Here is a 19,071-nt window from a genome sequence, read left to right on the forward strand (position 1 = left end):
CAGACTATTCTTGTCCTTCATTTCATTGCTCAGAAGAGAACTGAGAGTTGCTGGATAAAAATGAGCACTGGCTATGGAGCTACCATTGCCTGAGGAGCAGCCATTGCATTGTCAGTATATTATGCTGCAATACCTAAAATGTGGGATGTTATTTATCCCCCATGCAAGGCTCACTAAACTGTCCTATACCCTTTGTGGTGGGTGGTGAATCCGTTCTGTCTTATTTACAGAAACCAACCTCAAGAAGCAAGGCCTGCTGCCTCTAACTTTTGCTGACCCAGCTGACTACAACAAGATTCATCCTGTGGACAAGCTGAGCATTGTGGGTCTGGCAGACTTTGCACCCGGAAAGGTAACTGGTTGGATTTCCTTTTGCAGCAATAAGCTGCATTTTGTTTCCACTGGGCTCACTCCCAGGGATCAGAGATTTCTAGGGGGAGGGAGGGTTATGACTAACTTTGCTCCTAGAGCAGCAGTCCTCAAACTGTGGGTCAGGATTCCAAAGTGGGTCACAAGCCCATTTTAATGGGGTCACTAGGGCAGACTTCGACTTGCTGGGGCCCCGGGCCAAAAGCCTGAGCCCCATCACCAGGGGCTGAAGCAGAAGCCCAAGGGCTTCAGCCCTGAGTGACAGGGCTCAGGTTACAGTCCCCTTGCCTGGGACTGAAGCCCTGGGGCCAAAGGGGCTTGGGTGGGCTCAGGCTTCAGTCCCCCATCTTGGGGTTGGGTAGTAATTGTTAGAAGGGGGTCACAGTGCAATGAAGTTTGAGAACCTCTGTCCTAGAGGGAGTGATGGAAGCCAGGCCTAGTGTTCTGAATGGAGTTCTTACAAATATAGGAATTGCCAACCAGATCTGAATGGTCCAGTATTCTGGACTTACGGGTGGCCTAGAGAGCTGACTCACTGCATGGTGCTGGCCTCAATTCCTGCTGCCTCTTTCCCTTGAGGATGAGGTAAAAATAAATTACTTCAGTTATTGCTATTCCCTGAAACAGATTTGCTGTAGCTGCCACTGGAGTGTTATGGGATTGCAAATGGGAGAACTGAGCTTTCTGATTGCAGATGGAAGAGGTAGTGTCTATGGGGCACTTGAGTTCAAGGACCCCCTGCATTAGAGATTGTGTTAAACAGAAGGGGTCACTCACTCACTCTATATCAGGGGCTCAGTGTTCAAGTGATTCCTTTTAACCCTTTCAACAGGGCAGGGTCAAAGACTTTCTAGTGAGCATCCTGCATTGTCTCTTATAAATGTTGCTCCAGGAAAGGGGAAAACATAAACTCCAATCTTTGCTTCCCTCCTCTCCCCTCTATAGCCCCTGAAATGCATCATCAAGCATCCCAATGGGAGTCAGGAAACAATCATGCTGAACCACACCTTCAATGAGACACAGATAGAATGGTTCCAGGCTGGCAGTGCCCTGAACAGAATGAAGGAGATGCAGCAACACTGAAACAGCTGCATGCACACCCAGTGGACTTGGCCCAGATATCTTCATAAAAGTGCAATTCCATGGCTGTTGGACATAAATGTCTGATCAAATGTAACCATAGCTTCTTTTTTGTAACTGTATTAGTTCACTGACACTGACCAGGGAGTGCAGCTCAGCCTGTTGCGTCTTGGTTTCCAAATTCCCCAGCTCTTTGGTTCAGATTTCACTTGTATTTATTTTTGAAGATACCTGCTCAGTTGGCTTTTTCTGCCCAATCATTTCATGGATGGCTGAAGAAATTTAAAGTAGGACTTTTTGGTTCTTGTGAAAATATAAAATCCAAAATAAAGATTCTGTGATGGATATCTCCTGTTTGAACTGTTGTATTGGTATTTCTGATCACCATCCACTCTGCATGCATGAGGTTGAAGGTGGGGCTGTGTGACTCCAGAAAAGCTGTCAACTTGCCTTCACTACAACACCCTCTACTCTCAAGGGCATCTGCACTCCAATTGTCAGTACACAGCCTTGATTTCCTATGCCCCAAAAGCCCACTTCCATCTGTGACTGGCCAAATGATCGGAGGGAGAATAAGCAGACAGCTGCATACTGTGATCCATCTGTATGACACAGCCCCCCCCAAACTGTCTATTGCACTTCTCTCCCAGGAATAAATTCATCCACCCTGCAAAAAGCTGTTACAGGCAGAAATCTTGCTGTTCAGCAATTCTAATCTCCACAAACTACACCTTCCCTCTGCCCTACTGATCAAGTCTGTCCTGATACTCAAATTCCTTTTTGGAATTGGCCTAAGACCTCATCTCTCTGTCTGACTTCCTACACCAGCTATACTCCACCAAAACAATGCCATAAATGGGGGAGGATTGTGAGCAGAGAAGCTCTTTCCCAGCACCTAGAGTAGTACAGCACACTCACCCAGAGGAGACAAGGGGGTGAGTGGCAAGGTCCACTGTTCTTACTTGCATGCAAATCTTAACTAATTGATTCTTCACTCACTCAGTGAATAGGTCCAGAAATCACTTGTATCTAAGTAGCTGAAAGGCTTTCAGACAATAAGCATGAGTACCAAGCACCGTAGAGGAGATATGGTATGTTTCAGATAGTCAGCACATACAAGCAGAACACTTGTTGGAAGCAGAGTAAAAGTATACATGCAATGCCAAGTGGAAGACTTGTTTTTTAGAATGGGGTCTGAAATTCACTTACTGGGAACAGAAGGGCCCCAACGGCAGCAAGGGTTAGGGGGAAGCAACTCTCAGCTGTGTAGTTCCAACTACCCTCTTAATTTATTGCTGCCTTTGAAAGGAACAGCAGTAATACATAGCTGGGGTGAAGAGTCCATGCTGGGACTCTGGGAATTGCTAGGTGTATGCTAGCATATTGCCTCACTTATATTCCAAAATACTGAAAATTAGAGAACTTTTCCATTTCTCTGACACTGCACCAATGCAAGCTTCAATCTAGCCTCAGAACTCAGAGGGGTAGACAGCACTGCCAGTGCTGTAACTTGCTAGTTGTTCATGACCCTGTGTGCATAGGTCACAGTGCAATAACTAGTGTATGAGACACACCACCAGTAGTTTTTATTGGTCAGACTTCAGCTGCTTGGAAGCCATAGTTTTCACATAGCCAAAGTGCCTTAAAATACAAAGATGAGTCGGTGTGAAGAGCATCCTCTCCTTGAAGCCAATTCCTAGAACATGCTCAAATCTGCTCCTCCTGTGCTCCAAGCTACAACGTTCTGTAAAATACAATACCTTTCTTTCCCATTAGCAGCCCTGTTAGAGCAATGTTTGGTCAGTATTGCTATACTTCATTAGAAGCTGGAGACAGCACAGAAGGGACTTCATAAATTCAGATAGCTGTGCTAAGATGAATTCTAGACTTCCTTTTTATTAAATCTATGAACCAGTAACAGCCAAGCTTAGAAGCAAGGAGCTGTAATTATATTGCAGGAATGATTCCAGTGACTTAAGCTTTACTTTCATGGTTTTAGCCCCCACAAAATGGCTACTATTTAATCATGCAAAACACATCACAGTCCTGGCTCCCTGCCCTGCAGACTCCCACTAACTTTTTGTTCCCTGCTTTCCTTTCATTGCTGTCAGCAAAAGTAATTGAATTTGGTTCCTGTGTTTAATGCTGCTCCTCAAAAGTAGAAACCAGAAAGTATCTGCATCAAGATGGAGTAAGCATCCCAGGCTGCAGGAGCCTGGGTTTGTCTGTTCCTGATAGAGAAGAAGCTGGGTTGTGTATAGCTAGTAATAACATTTATTCATCTAATATTAAAACCAGCCTTCTTGCCCCTTCAGGGACTGGAAATACAGCTTTACTCAGCAAGATGGCCTCTCCTAAAATTAAGTGACCATTTCAGCCAAGCCACCAGTAGAATTGAGCTTGTTTTGCATAAGACTACAGTCCATGCACTGTATTACAGCATCTCACTTCAGCACAATAGCAGGTGGTTGTTTTCAGAGAACAGCAAAGGATTAGAAACCAAAGCTAAATTGCTTCTTAGTAAGCTGTCACCCTTCCATCTTCATAGCAATTCAGGTAACAGAACTCCAGCTCCCTTGTTCAGTGAAGTGAATCCTCCTCTATGGGCTGGATTCCCATCCGTTCATCACCAGGGTTTACAATGGCTTAAGAGCCAATGTATTCCTTTCCCATACTTTGTGGTTCTCTCTCATGTTCAGACAGCAGCACCTCCTTGTTTTGTGCCAAGGAGATATGAACACTTCCACTAAAGGAGAGACAGGCCTTTGCTTACACCTCATTACATTTCTCAAGCCAGGAGACTGGGTGTGGTAGGGAATTACCAGTTTCTTCTGGCCAGACAGCACCACTTGTCCTGCCACTATAACTCAGACTGTTCTTTTTCAAGACAGCAGAGACTTTCTTTGGCATTTGAACCCAATTTTGATCTGCTTTCCAGGATGTCAAAGTCCCAGATGGGTTTGTGGCTGCTGGGTCCACATAACAGGGCAGCCCTTCCACGTCTGTAGTTTTACTTGTACAGTTCTAAGGGAGGTATTTCTTGGCAGTTATCAGCTTGACCTGGTGGGGAGCAGACAGGAACATGGAAGCCCTGCTTTCTTGTCCACTGCCTGGAGGGGAGCAGGGCCCCAGCTGGCTCTTGCAATCCCTGAAAGCATCCATCCTGTAGGGTCCATGCAGAACAAGTTTGACTGCTGCTAACTGTTTGTCCACCATGAGAGGAGACCCAGGCCAGGCTCACTGATAGATCCCTGTCCAGAGAGAAGGAAAAAGAATGAGATAAGAATTTAAGAAGGTTCACAGGCAAGTAGATAAGAGTGAATGTTTGATCCAACTTAGTGGTCAACTGGGGGGGGGAGTGTATTCAAAGGAGGGGGAATATCTGGAGTATCTACTGGAATCCTCCTTTCCTCCCTGTCTCACAATGACCCTCAGAGGTCCAGCCTCCACCCACAAATACCCCACTCCATCAATGGGAAGGTGCAGTTTAAGAGAGCACCAGCACTAATTTAGAGTCTTGCCTTTCTACTGTGCACAGGCCTTTAGATCAGAGTTCTTTGGGGGAAGAGATTGTTTGGCACAAGGCTATTGTGCAGCAATAGGTGCACTTCTATTCCATGTGCACCAGGCAACCTCACTTGCTGCCTTCAGCCCCCTCTTCAGAACTTCATCCCAATGTTTATTACAATGACAGACACCAGATACATATTTAGTAAAGCTGATCTCAGTAACCTCATCCCCCACCTCTGTCATCCTTCTCTGTGTTATCTCTAATTTAGACAGTAAGCTACTTGGGGAAGAGGCACTGTCTCTTTAAAATGCCATGTACACCTATGGTGCTGTATGAATTATACATAGTTACCACCAGAGTGTAGGGTGCCTCCTTCTTCTGTACCTCCTCTGTGGCACCAGAGGTGGAGGCCTCTGTGGAGCTTGGACCTGTAGGAGATGTGTCAACAAAGTTCTCATCCACTATCCGGAAGCGGATCTCCTCCCCCGTGTCCATGTACAGGTCATGAGCCCCTTCTTCTGTCTCATATTCCCACACCCAGACCTGCTCTGCTTCATCGCTGGCCAGCTCAAGTCAAGGCAGTAAAACAAATCATGAGAATCCAGTGGTTTTCTCTCACTCAATAGACCATTCTCCCCGAAAGCCCTCAGAGCAGGAGGTTTGTGGTTTGAATCCCAGGAGTCACCCTCTTCACCCATTTCTCAAACCGCACCACACTTCTCCAAGCAGCTCTAATACCCAGGCCCTTTTATCTTAGCTTTACAGCTGCAAAAAGGATAATCAGTGCTCATGCTTCAAGGCATAAGATAGTCACCTGGGATGGAGTCAAAAAAAGAATTCTCCTACCATGTACCCAATTGGCCAAGCGCATCATGTAGGGCAGGGGAATTGGCCACTGATGGAGGCAAGTTACAAGACTGGAGAATGTCTATGCTGTAGGAAAAAAACCCAGCTGTTTAGGTGACTTTGCCATATTTCTAACAGGTGGCAGAGTAACCCTACAAGACCCACTTGGTGTGACCCCAAAGGGGTTAGCTGTCTAACTCTGATAGCTGACTGCATGGGACTCTGAACCAGGCATGATACTCCAGCTGCTGCACCTGAGCCTTTCTAGGACAGTAGGGGGCATGCAAGGGTTAAGGTGACAATTGAGAACTGTAGCCACTTCCCTCCTTTATTTAAAAATAAAAGTCAATGTGAGAGATGGTTAGAGGATACAACTTAGCTGGCTGCTGCAGGGACTCTGGAGGGATGACAATGTCATCGAAGAAACCAAGAGAAACTGCAAAGCAAAGAATCAAATTAGGAAGAAAAGGATCTTGCCATCAGTGATGGAGTACATTAAAGTGGTAGATGTCAGGCTGACATCATGTTTTTTTTATTTTTAGTGTGAAGTACAGCAAATCAGTTGTTGTGCCTGCCTAAGTCCCCCTAGCAGATCTATATCTCTACAGTCCCACTCTTCTGATAAGTGTTTCTCTCTCTCTCTCAGCTGCTGTGAGAAAGTCCCTCAAAACAAGAAAGGATAGTGACACTCTGACCATAAACTAATTACTGTCAAATCCACAAAGTAAACAATTTTTTCACTAACTTCAGATACAGGAAGGAGTGACAGATGCTGCACATAATCACAGAAGGCAAGAGAATTCTGACCAATGTGATTTACGGTGATAATATACTCCTTTTAATCAAATGACTCTCTGAAGCCATGCTGAAGTAATTCCAGACAAAGCAAACCTAAGCCTCCATCTGCCCAGGAGCGTTAGCCACCTGCACAATCTAGTGGATCCAAGCTCTTCTGGGATGTGCACATACAGGACTGAATAAAGGAGGTTTGTGGGTCTGAGCAAAACCCTCAAGCAAGAGGGCCCACAGCCTGCTCCCAGGCTGAAACTAGCAATTTAACTAAGGGCTTGTCTACACTGGCAATTAGCAGTGCTGCAACTTTCTCGCTCAGGGATGTGAAAAAACACCCCCTGAGCGCAGCAAGTTTCAGCGCTGTAAAGCACCAGTGTAGACAGTGCCCCAGTGCTGGGAGCTACGCCCCTTGTGGAGGTGGCTTTTTAGAGCGCAGGGAGAGCTCTCTCCCAGGGCTCTGCCGCGACCACACAAGCCACGTTAAAGTGCTGCCACGGCAGAGCTTTAGCGTTGCCAGTGTAGACTAGCCCCAAGATTGCTCCCACTCATTTCACTCTTCTTCCCTGTCAGGTTTTTGCTGGAATCCACATTTTCACTGGAAATCCACATTTTGCGCTGAAACTGCTGAGTTTCAGTGCAAAAATAAAACCACCCTAATGAGAGGTTTTTTTTGCTTTTAGCGCTGATGTGCCAGTGAAGATTCTAGATTGCTTTTACCGGTCTAATTGCCTTCTGGAGCTGTCCCACAATGCAGAGCGGGAGTGGTCGCTCTTTGAAACTCAGCAGTCCTGCCTGCAGGTATGCGCCCCTCCCCTTTAGCTCTGTTCTGCTGGCCAGTGCTCTCACTGCTCCGGGACACAAAACACATCATTTTTGTGGAATGCTCCTACTGCCTCCCACAATGCAAACAGAGGCAGGCAGACAGAATGTGCAGTGCAGAGTCAGGGAGGGAGGTGGGGGCTAAGGTTGGGGTCTCCCACTCAACTGGTTGCTTCCAGCAGCTGTCACACACACACATCCACCCCTTTCACAATAATGATTTGCTTTGTGTCCTGGAGCAGTGCATAGTGGGACAACTACCACAGTGCGCTCTTCTCATCTGTGATGAAAGTGCTGCATATGTAAACATGATCTGATGCCTGTGGAAAACAATGTGAACACAAACCAGCACTTTTCTTTTAGTGCTCTTCTATCACCGACAAAACTGTCAGCGAACAAACTCTGCAAGTGTAGACGTAGCCTTAGTTACTGTTGACCCAAGCCAAACTAGAAATAACGACTTGGGGTTGAATATCTCAAACCAATCTCACAGCCTAGGGTGCTGGACTCAACACAATGCCTGACAGCTATGGTCTCCCTAGTATTAGAAGTTGCAATTTACCATGAACTCCATCCTGACTGCAGCCTTTAATCTCACCGATCAGAATCTCATCCAGAAAGGGATGGAATACCACATACCGGAAATGCACTGGAAAGAAGCAAAGATATTAAGTCTGAGAAAGTCTCATATTTAATTTCCTCTGGGTGACAGCCGTTTAAAAATAAATCAATCTACCCCACGCCCCCCAAATCTTGTATCATGTTTCTTTAGCAGCTTTCATCCCCATGCCAACAATATCAGCACACTCAAACTCCCACAATACTTTTAAGTTCTCAGGAATCATGTGGTGTGCATATAACTGGTCTAAGTAATTACACAACTTTGTTACTGTAACAATCACTGGCCTATTGTTTGCCACACTTGCTTGTTATTTTTTGTATTGGACTGTAAACTTCTTAGAGCAGAGACTATTTCTTTCTGCCTAATACAATGGGGCCCTGCTCCTCCTATTGGGCATCACTACAGTACAAATAAATAATACCACCAAGCTCCTATCAGTAGATCTCAGAGAACTTCCCAAAGGTCAGTATCATTATCTCCACTTTACAGAAGGGGAAACTGAGGCACCAAGAGTGGAAGTGACTTGCCCAAGCAGGCCAGTGACAGAGCTGGGAATAGAACCCAAGTCTCCCAAGTCTCAGTCCAAGGCCTAAGCCACTAGACCACACTGCCTAAATAATGCACTTTGCCATTAAAAAGCAGCTGTCACTGAGGTGGACTGCAATACACCTCTACCCCAATAGAATGCGGTCCTCAGGAGCCAAAAAACCTCACCGTGTTATAGGTGAGAGCGCATTCTATCGGGGTAGGGAGAGGAACCGCTCCCAGCCCCAGCTCACCTCTGCCCAGGAAGGGATGGGAGAAGTTGCTCCAAAGTAGTTACAACCAACAGAGAGAATTAAAGTTATCACAGAATTTCGGATAGGCAATATTTATTACTATATATTAGATTGTGGGAGTACTGCAAGTATGCTAGACACTCAACACAAAGAGACAGGTGCTTGTCCCAAAGACCTTATGAATTAAAAAGCTAGAGGAAGAGATGGTGAAAGAGATATAATATACAAGCAAAGTGACCAGGGTGGGGATTACCTGCTGAGGCGGATTCTCTTTCTGCTTGTTAGGTCACCCCCCACAATAAAACTCCTGAAATCCAAACCCCTGGCTGGTTATTCTGATGATTGGCAAAGCAGAATGTAACCGACCTTTGCTCTTCTGCAGGGCTGATACTAACCAAACCAAGTCTTTCTCCAGTGTAAGTTAAACAAATAAGACTGTGGTGATGGGAACAAAGGTGGACACACATCTGGAAAGGCCAATTTTAGACAGTGTCACTTTCCTCATCACAAACGTTTTGATGTCTCAACCCTTTGTTACCGATTAGGAACCCACCTGGCTACTGGGACGCCATGGGTGTCAGAGGGGCACTGCAGATGCTTTCTGTAGTAGATGGTATTTACCTTAAGGAGTGGCTGAGATGCAGGCAGCAGGATAGTGGTAGCGAGCGGTGCTCAGATGCATGATAAATTCTACCGCTTACAACATGCCCAAGAGTCATATACAATTTCTACTGCAGGGTACCCAATACTCAGGGACAGATACTGAAATAGTTTTCTCTGCCCAGTGGAAGGGTGGGGGTAAAGCCCACTCCAGTGGTTATTCTGGAACACAGGTGAATTGGCTTAGCTAGTCACAGGCAAAAGAGCCTTTGTTAATACAGAATTGAGGTTGCAGGTGCTCAACACTCTCCTGTGCACCTCTTGCCCTTCCAGTATGGGACAGCTTAAGTTTTCAAATGCAAATATTGCAGAACAAGGCAGTGGGGTGCTAAGGCCCCCTTGCACAAACGTTAGCACAACAAGAAAAAATCCTCAAACATCAGAAAATGCAATTAAGGCCATACTTCCCACACAACATAACCTTCACTCCGCCCTCTTGGATCCCCACCGTGAGGAGTCCCTCAGGCAAATCACAAGAGGAGGCAATGGGGTTGGAGGCCTCCCTACACATTTTTGTCCAACTAGCAGCAAGTAGTTCCCACAGCAATGGTGCTGCTCAGAGGGTATGAACAGGTGAGCCACTTTAAAGTTGCGGTGAGCACACAGAAAACAGCAGCTTTTGACAGGGCAGGTGATGTCCTGTGATGCTCCTCTTGGGACCTCTACCCGGGTAGAATTAAGGTTGTGAGGCTTGACCCATTCCTGCAGCCTTCCTAGTATGAAAATTAGAGACCTGGAAGAATCCTGAGAACCACACAGCTTAGGAAAAGCAGTAGCAGACCTTTAGTGTGTGACGCACCATCCCCAGGAAATATGTACGAGTCTTCCAGCTTTGTGATGTCATACAGACAGATGCAGAGGCCAACATTGTACACAACCTGTTCAGAGAAAAGCCAATGAACAATAAATCCCTGGAACCTAAAGTTGTAAATCCCCTCAAATCTCTTCCCCATGCCACACTCAGACACAAGTTTTTAAGCAGGAAGCTCATGCAAATGGCCAACCAGATGAGCTGCCACAGGAGGAACTGGACAAGAGATCCACGTGCATCAGACCAGAGCACTGTAGAGGTGCAGGCCTCAGCTCTTGCAGGGAAAAGACAGTGCGCACTCATCACCACCTTCTAGGGACCCCTCTGGCTTTCTCAGAGGTATCGGAGGGCATGTGTTGACCTACTCCAGAAACAGCACTGCTGCAACCTGAGCCTTTTAGGAGGTTGCCAAAGATGGGAAAATGGGAGAAGTGAGCCCTATGAGTGACTTAGATAACCACCCCCCCACTGGATGAGAAATGCAGCATTTCCAGAACTAGCTGTTCCAAAGGCCAGAAACTCCCCTTGCTGGGTAGTCATGCCCTGGAATCCCTTTCTGTAAGAGACATGCTTCACTCAGAAGTCGTGAAGACAGTGAAGGTGAAGAAAGTCTCTCCCTCCACCCCCAAAATCAGGCTACACCCATCATTAACTCTAGACCCATCAGTTGATACTCAGGTCAGAGGGAGCTTGCCTACATCATATAACATAGGTATTTTCAGAATACTGAAAATACTAAAGATGTCAGTATACCCTATGGGCTTAGGGCTGCCTCTCAAACCAAATTACAAATAGAAGAGACCTAGTAGGTCCCAACTTGCCCATTCATCCCTATCAGTGGAAGATGATTCCCTACAGTGCATTAAATGTCCCAACAATGGGGCTTCTGCCATTCCTTTAGGAGATTGCTCCTCAGCCTATCAGAAATCTTTTCTGATGTTCAGTTCTGCGTAGTTTTATCCTAAGTCAAGTCCCTAACCCACAAAAGACCCTGAACCAGGGCTTTGGAGCGGAGCCCGGAACTGGAGCATGGACCAGTAGGTTTTTGCCCAGAGCTGGAGTAGAGCCGGAGCAGAGCAATTAAAAAATCTGATTGCTCCAAATCCTTGCCCTGAACATTCCCCCTCTTTCTTGGTTGTTCAAACACTTGCAGACATCATCCCATCTCAAGTCACTGGTGGCCAACTGAGACATTTTTAATAATCTCTCCACGTAAGTCACTCTTCATAGCCCCCGATCATTTCTGTTGCTCTTCTCTGAACTCCCTTCAGTTTATCAGTTACCTGTGTAGAATTGAATGCTGCATTCTAATCAATTATGCAGAAAGGTCTAATTATGTGACCTCTCTGCATAATTGAATGCAGAGAGGTCACAACCCCTAAATACAAGGGGTTGTGACCTCTCTGGTCTGTAGTATGATGCCTTTTTATATGCTGTACCAAATCTCATCAGCTTTTTGTTGTCAGATCACATTTCAAGTGCTTAGTGCACAGCAGTGAAATACTATCACCCCACGGTTTATTTCAACATTACTGCCTTCAAGGTATTTCTCCCTCTAAGATGTGTAAGTTTGCATTTTTCCAGGCTGAGTCTCCTATTGCTACTTCCTACTCCTGCCAACTACTCTAAGTTCCCTTCATTATTTCTCTGCCTCACCTGGCATCCTTCTCAGTTCAGTATTCCCTCGGAATATCATTACTGTGCTCTTTACCCTCCTCCTTCTATATAATTTGAGATCACATTAAATAACGCAAGAGCCATCACCTTCTCCAAATCTGTATTTTTGATCATTACCCTTTGTAGATGGTCCCTTAGGTAGTTTTCAGTCTTTGTAATGGTCTTCATATCCAAACCATTCTGAATTTAATTTTTTGCTGCTTACACGGTCACCCACAGCTGCACAAAAGTCTGGTTCATGTGTTCAGTGCTCTAAGCTTTACCTTGTTAGCTAACTTCTTATTTAGCTCTTCGGCAATGGAGTCATTGAGTTTCATTTCAAACTGCCATGGAGGAATCCGTACCGTATCCATCATCTCCACTAGAATAAACATGGTGGCTAGTAGCAAGTGTCCCTGGAGAAAGAGAGCAGAGGGCCAATAAGGCCTGGTCTACACTACAAAGTTTTGCCAGCATAGCTATGTCGGCTAGGAGTGGTGGGAGGAGGGAAATAAAAAAATAAAATAAAAAAATCAAACATCCAGCTGATAGAGCTATGCCGGCAAATCCGCTAGAATGCACACAACTATGCTGACAGAAGCATGCTTCTGTTGGCATAAGTAATGTTGCTTGGGAAGGTGGTGTAGCTATGCCAGGAGAACTCCCTAGGCCAAGGCTCTGTTCTGTAGATAAACTCTAAAAGCAGAAGGACCTTTTCAGATAGGGGTGGGCCTAGGATCCTCTAACAGCTCGGCTGGATGAGGTGTCTGGGAAATCGTTCAGTCCCTGCACTGTAGACACTTCATTCACATGGAATGTCTATAAAATCTGGCAGGTTCAGTAAAAAACTCAAGTGATTCAGCTATGGAGCAAACTGATCCTTTAGATTCACTTTGCTAGAGGTCCTGCCCAGTGAACGGCAAATGGTAACTTTCTATTTTTCCATTCAAGTCTCCAGCTCAATCCTCTATAATCATGAGCTCTTTGGGACAAAGATCATCTCTTCTTTATATACATGCACAGTGCCTACCATCTGGGCTTCTAAGTACTACCCAATATGACAGCTGAGAAAGGGATCATCATCATTGCTGAGGACACATCCAAAGACAAGCCCAAGTGTTAGTGAGGATGTGTGTCCCCTGCTGGCTGTGAAAGGAAGGGCTCCTGAGAGAGCATGACTGAAGGGAACTTTGTTTTTTAGCTCATCCAGAAGATTCTGCACCACTACATGCCTAAAGGACAGATTAGGCCACTGTAAAAGATGGCACCTGGCCATTGTCACATAAAAGTGATCTTCAATTGGGGGAAGAAATGGCATTCATTCATGTAAACTCAGGAGCAACTCTTTGAATCCACACTGTCTAATCTCTCCCCCCCCCCCCCGACTAAAAATATGATCCCCCACATATAGGAACAAAGGAAAAGCATTTGCTTTTTAAAAAAAAGCAGTTGGTAATAACTATTAAGGTGATGGGCACATTACAAATCCCTAAATTAGATACTGTAGTTAACACAGATTGATCCTTAATTACAATATGCCAGATGCTCATGTGCCCCAGTGTTAGCAATTCTGGGCTTTTTTCCACATCTGTAGAAATGCCAATCATTTGTAATACAGTGCTTTGAGGCTAGTGCCAACCAACCTCTGCCCCTCCCCTCACATTCCCTCCTACCACCATGAAAGCTTAAATACAGCTCCAAACCCAGGAGAGAGATGGGCTAACCTCTTAAAATGTCATTACTGAGCTAAGCAGTTAGGGTGATCGATTCTTTTCTCCTGCTGCCATCTGAGGTCCCTTAAAGATTTTTCTTCTAGCGTTTGACTTGCCAGAGGAGAGAAATGAGGGTTATATGTATTTTAAGATTTCCCTGCTGCATCTGGATAAGTCAAACCTGACAACACAGGAAAGGGACTGGGACAAAAACTGAGTAGCATGGAACGGGGATAGGACAGTCAGTTTGGACTAGACACTCCAGGGGTAATCAACAGGCAGACTGTGGGACTATGGGACTGGTGATTACCAGTTACCTTTGAACAGACCTCCAACATATTTGTATTTATTTATCATTATGGGGGATTTATTATTTTCGTCTCTGTAATCTGTATCTTGACTATACCCCGATGAAGCAATGCGGACCTTAACCAAAAATAATTCTCTACCCCGAGTTACTCCTAGCGCAGCCCAGGGCGGGTTTTAGATCAGACACACGAACTCCGGGCCAGCAAAGGGCGCCGAGCTCTTCCCCTGGAGGGTGGCGGCGGCTTCAATTCACCTCGGGTCACGTCTCACACAAGCAGGAAAAACGTCCCAGCGGCAGGCGCGGGGTATCGGGGCAGGACACGCTTGGGCGAGGCCCCTCGGCTGGGGAACCCGCCACCGCCGGGGGATCCGCGCAAACCCAGAGCGCCCACGGGCCCGCCGCTGTCCCGAGGCCTTCCCCCCCCCAGGGAGCGGCCAGCGGCCTCCCCCCCGGGCCGGTCACCGCGCGCTGCCCCAGCGCCCCCGGCCCCCGCCACCAGCCTCTCCCTGGCGGGCCCGGAGAGCGGCGTAGGGCAGCGCAGTGTCCGCACGGGACAGCAGGGCTCGCGCAGCGCCAGCAGAGCCCCGGCCCCCCGCCCAGGGGGCTAACGGGCCCGCGCGTGGCCCACCAGCGAGCGAACCATAGAGAGGGGAGTGGACGCTATGGTGCCGCAATGCATGGCGGGATACATAGACGGCTCCCGGAGGGCCAACCTGATTCCTCCCCAGGGAGCTTCCCCGAGGCCCCTTTGAGCCCCCGCACGCACCTGTCCCGGGTGCAGCGCGCACGTGGCAACGGCAACACCTGCAGCAGCAACAGACAGTCCCGCGCCGCGGCAGCCTCCTAGTTACCAGCCAGGTGACTTCCGGTGGGCAGGCCAATCGCCGTTAAGGGCGAGTCGGAAGGGTTGATTGACATCTGGAATCTGTATCAGGTGACCAGGGCTTCCCCAATCCCCGAGCGAGGAGCGAAACGGGTCTAGCGCTGTGGTGGGGGAGGGGGAGTTGTGCAGGCTGCGCCATTTTGCCCTTGCCCCGCACCCCCACCCGGTGCATTGACGCCCCTGATTCCCCTAGGGTGACAGTCAGCAAGTGTGAAAAATCGGGACGGGGGGTGGGTAATAGGAGCCTACATAAGAAAAAGACCCAAATATCAGGACTGACCCTATAAAATGGACCCTTGCATCCAACGAAGTGGGTATTCACCCACGAAAGCTCATGCTCCAAAACGTCTGTTAGTCTATAAGGTGCCACAGGATTCTTTGCTGCCTATAAAATGGGGCCATCTGGTCACCCTCGATTCCCCCCCAGGCTCGCAGGGAAGTGAGGTCCCATCCCTGCCCAGCCCTCTGCCAGACGCGCTCTACCCAGAGCCAACTCCTGACACTGGTGCCCGAGAGCCCGGCTGGGGGTTCCGCTCCCCCAGGCCAAGCGAGCCAGAAATGTGCTGGGGGGAGAAGGGCCCGGGCTCTCTTGGCTCCCACCCCGGCAGTCGGAAGCCGCTGCCGCCTCAACCAGCCTCTTGCAGGCAGCCACCATGCTGCCAGGAGCGTTCCGACTGGAACGAGGTGCAGGCACCGCAGGAAAAGCACAGAGCCCCCTTCATCGCCCCTCCAGGCCAAGCAGAAATGGAGGGGGGGGGTACTTGACCCTGCAGGCCCTCCCTACACATCACCTATGCCTGGCAGGATGTGGCAGGACAGCACCTTAGGAAGCCAAGCCAGGGCCGCAACTGACCCAGCCATGAGGAGGGGATCTCGGTGCATTATGCAATCGCTAGACCACAGGGGAGCAAACTACAGATCCTGCTATATCAGCATCCTGCTTTAGCAGGTGGCCATTGGTCCAGTATCTTCAGCTACCCCAGCTGCTGCCAACACCCGGCCTTTGGATGGCCTGTGATGGTCATTGTGTCCCACCTTCATGGCATGCCAGAGCAGACCATTGACCCATATAATCCAGTATCCTACCTCTGTTGTTTATTGTTATGGTTTTTTATTACAGGAGCAACTAGAAGCCCTAACTGGGATCAGGGTCCCATTGTGCTAGGCAGATGCAGTTCCTGCCCCAGACAGCTTATTAGAAGATGAACAATATACAAAGGGTGGGGAAAAGGGACGTAATCAAACACAAAGTTGTTAATATAAATATTTTGTAATGATATCAATAAATATCAGCTTTTGTAGCAACCTTGCATGAAACATGGAGGGAGGGGCACAGCTTGCAGGAGGAGGTATCTGGAAGTCAGTCTGGGTGCATGTGGCTGGAATGCTAGCAGCAATTTCAGCATCTCTCTAAATAGTTCTTTTAATAAAAACCCAATTTAATTTTAGAAATTTGGCTCCTCTGCTGTTACTATGCTGCGTGCAGTGCATGAAAGAGCTTTCCCTATTGTTCCTCAGCAGCTTGCTCCAATTACCCTTGGTCCCCTCCTGTCTGTGCTACTCTGGTACTGAATTCTATGGCAGATTCACGTAAAATGGAAGTTTTTATTGGATTAAATGTGAAAACAAATCATACAACCAGTGCAGTGTCCCTTTGTATGATTTATTTTGCTTGTAAATTTATTTTATTTATGCTGCCATAACTTTTCAACACACCACAGTGTTTGCTACTGATAATGCCCTATTTGCATTGTAGTTTTCAGGGGAGAGCTGGGGGTTTGGCAGTGCAGTGGTAGAAATTTGGTATCCAAGAAAGTAAGCAAGTCAGTTTATGTTTTTAACACACAGGCAGCTCTTTTAAGCTTTTCATACTGAAGAGAGGCTGCATCTCCTTTTTACCTTCCCTTTGTAGGTTGGGATGTAGGTGACCTGAAACTATGGAGGGGCTTCAACACCTAGTTCTCCTTCCCCAGGAACTCTTGACAACCACTAGTCTTCTCATTTTTCCCTACCCAATATCTGCCATTTCATCCAACCATGATGAATATCTACATTAGCTGAATGTTTCTGCTAAAATGATCAGCTGGAAAATAGTTAACAATAGTATTATTTCAAGTGTCATTGTTAGCCTTTGATATTAACACTATGTGATACAGGAGAGCCAGGGAGCAGTGGGAGAGGGGAAGTATATAAACCCTAGGCTAATTAAGGCGTGGTTCCCTGTAGACTAGGGAGGGTTGCTACAGGTTAATTGGAGCACCTCTAGTCAATTAAGGCCCTGTTAGCAACCTAATAAAACCCCCTGCTTCAGGCAGTCAGGGGAGAAGGAGGAAGGAGAAAGGACTGGAGCTTGAAGGTGTGTGGTGAAACTTGAAAGAGCAAAAAACCAGAGTGAGGGAGACCCTGCCCCAGCATACTACATTGGCCATCTTGTCACAATTACTATAGAAACAATGGTTCACACCTCTCCCAGAGCTGTTATTTCAGGCTGTTTGCTTACTTGGGTGATAAAACAGCTAGAAACAACTACAACAGCTAGAAAGTTAGGACCAGATTCTTAGCCAGTATAAAGTGGGATAGGTTAGAGCTGAGACAATTAGGCCTTGTCTACACTACAGAGTTTTGTCAATGCAAGTTATGCTGACAATCAAGAACCAGTATAATTACATCACTTCTGCATGTTCACACAATGCACCTTCTGTTGGCAGAGAACATTCACAGTTGGTGCTTTAGCATCGACAGAGAGAGCAGTGCACTGTAGGTAGCTATCCCACTGTACTACTTGCCACCTTTTGCAGCTAGGAGTTGTGGGAAGGTGGAATGGATTGCAGTCAGGGCTGGCTCCAGACCCCAGCGCGCCAAGCGTGCGCTTGGGGCGGCATTTTGCTGGGAGGGCAGCAGGCGGCTCCAGTGGACCTCCTGCAGGCATGACTGTGGAGGGTTCGCTGGTCCCGCGGCTCTGGTGGACCTCCCGCAGGCGTGCCTGCAGATGCTCCACTGGAGCCGCAGGACCAGCAAACCCTCCACAGGCACGTCTGCAAGAGGTCCCCCGGAGCCACGGGACCGGCGACCGACAGCGCACCCCCCGCGGCGCGCCGCCGTGCTTGGGGCGACGGAATTCCTAGAGCCGCCCCTGATTGCAGTGCATCATGGTGCAGGCTCAACATCCCATGATGCATTTTTTTCCAACCCATCATTCCACGGGCTTCTGACTGCATTTTTCAATGACCCCTGTTTACTGTGTGCCCACCATCTCTGTCTGAACGGATGGATCCTGCACTGCTCTCTACAGTTGAGGTCACTGTTATGAACATGACGTGGCTGGGCATGCAGTATATCATGAACTCCTAGTCTGAACAGGAATCAGAGGTGCCTGACATGCTGTGTGGAAAGAAACACCAGATCACTTTTGGCATTTACAGAGCATCTGCACATGGTGGACCATCGCTTTTGGGTTTGGGAAACAAGCACTGAGAGATGGGATCGCATCGTTATGCAGGTCTGGGATGACAAGCAGTGGCTGCAGAATTTTCAGATGCAGAAAGCCACCTTCTTGGTACTGTGTGTGGAATTCACCCCACCACTGTGGCACAAGGACACCAAAATGAGAGCTGCCCTCTCGCTGGTGATTGCTATATGGAAGCTGGCAACAGACTGGTCAGTCACAAATCAGTTTGGAGTCGGAAAGTTGACCGTTGGGGCTGCGTTAACACAAGTGTGCAGAGCCATTAATCGCATCCTGCTACTGAGGACTGTGACTCTTGGCAATGTGTGTGAAATAGTGGATGGTTTGTGGCAATAGGATTCCCTAACTGTGGCAGGGTGATAGATGGCACGCATATCCCAATTTTGGCCCCAGACCATCTTGGGATGGAGTACAAAAATAGAAAGGGTTACCTCTCTGTTATTGCAGGTGCTTGTGGATCACCATGAACGTTTCACTGACATCAACGTGAGGTGGTCCGGGAAGGTGCATGACATATGCATCTTCAGGAACACTGGCCTGTACAGAAAGCTGCAAGCGGGGCTTTCTTTCCAGCCCAGAAGATTCCAATGGGGGATGTTGAAATGCCCATAGTGATCCAGGGAAACCTGGCATACACCAAACTCCCATGGCTTATGAAGCCTTACCTGGAAAACCTGGACAGCCACAAGGAGTGCTTCAACAATAGGCTGAGCAGGTGCAGAATGACTGTAAAATATGTCTTTGGCAGATTAAAA

The 19,071-nt window shown here is 47.6% G+C and overlaps 2 protein-coding genes across 7 annotated transcripts in view; one reads left to right on the forward strand and one right to left on the reverse strand.

Moving 5' to 3' along the window:
* The window catches only part of ACO2 (aconitase 2), a 31,483-nt gene extending 29,689 nt beyond the window's left edge, over positions 1-1,794 (forward strand). For both annotated transcript variants that reach the window (XM_039491226.1, XM_039491235.1), the window contains exons 17-18: positions 231-352; positions 1,315-1,794. In XM_039491226.1, the coding sequence (XP_039347160.1) occupies positions 231-352; positions 1,315-1,452 (260 nt within the window). In that variant the 3' untranslated portion in view covers positions 1,453-1,794. The remainder of the gene's footprint in view (positions 1-230; positions 353-1,314) is intronic.
* A 622-nt stretch (positions 1,795-2,416) lies between these two features.
* POLR3H (RNA polymerase III subunit H) lies at positions 2,417-14,845 on the reverse strand. Of its 5 annotated transcripts, none has more exons than XM_039491254.1 (8): positions 14,734-14,845; positions 13,670-13,768; positions 12,230-12,361; positions 10,260-10,356; positions 7,980-8,066; positions 6,179-6,242; positions 5,312-5,519; positions 2,417-4,700 (listed from the first exon to the last, which is right to left on the reverse strand). In XM_039491254.1, the coding sequence occupies exons 3-8, from the start codon at positions 12,338-12,340 to the stop codon at positions 4,647-4,649; spliced, it is 621 nt and encodes a 206-aa protein (XP_039347188.1). In that variant the 5' UTR covers positions 12,341-12,361; positions 13,670-13,768; positions 14,734-14,845; the 3' UTR covers positions 2,417-4,646. The 5 variants fall into 5 exon arrangements, with proteins under 5 accessions (XP_039347188.1, XP_039347182.1, XP_039347197.1 ...); XM_039491248.1 differs by lacking the exon at positions 14,734-14,845 and adding an exon at positions 14,220-14,396; XM_039491263.1 differs by lacking the exon at positions 13,670-13,768 and having other exon boundaries at positions 14,734-14,838.
* Between the last annotated feature and the right edge of the window lie 4,226 nt (positions 14,846-19,071).

The sequence above is a fragment of the Mauremys reevesii genome, linkage group 1 (assembly GCF_016161935.1).
Source record: "Mauremys reevesii isolate NIE-2019 linkage group 1, ASM1616193v1, whole genome shotgun sequence".
Lineage (NCBI taxonomy): Eukaryota > Metazoa > Chordata > Testudines > Geoemydidae > Mauremys > Mauremys reevesii.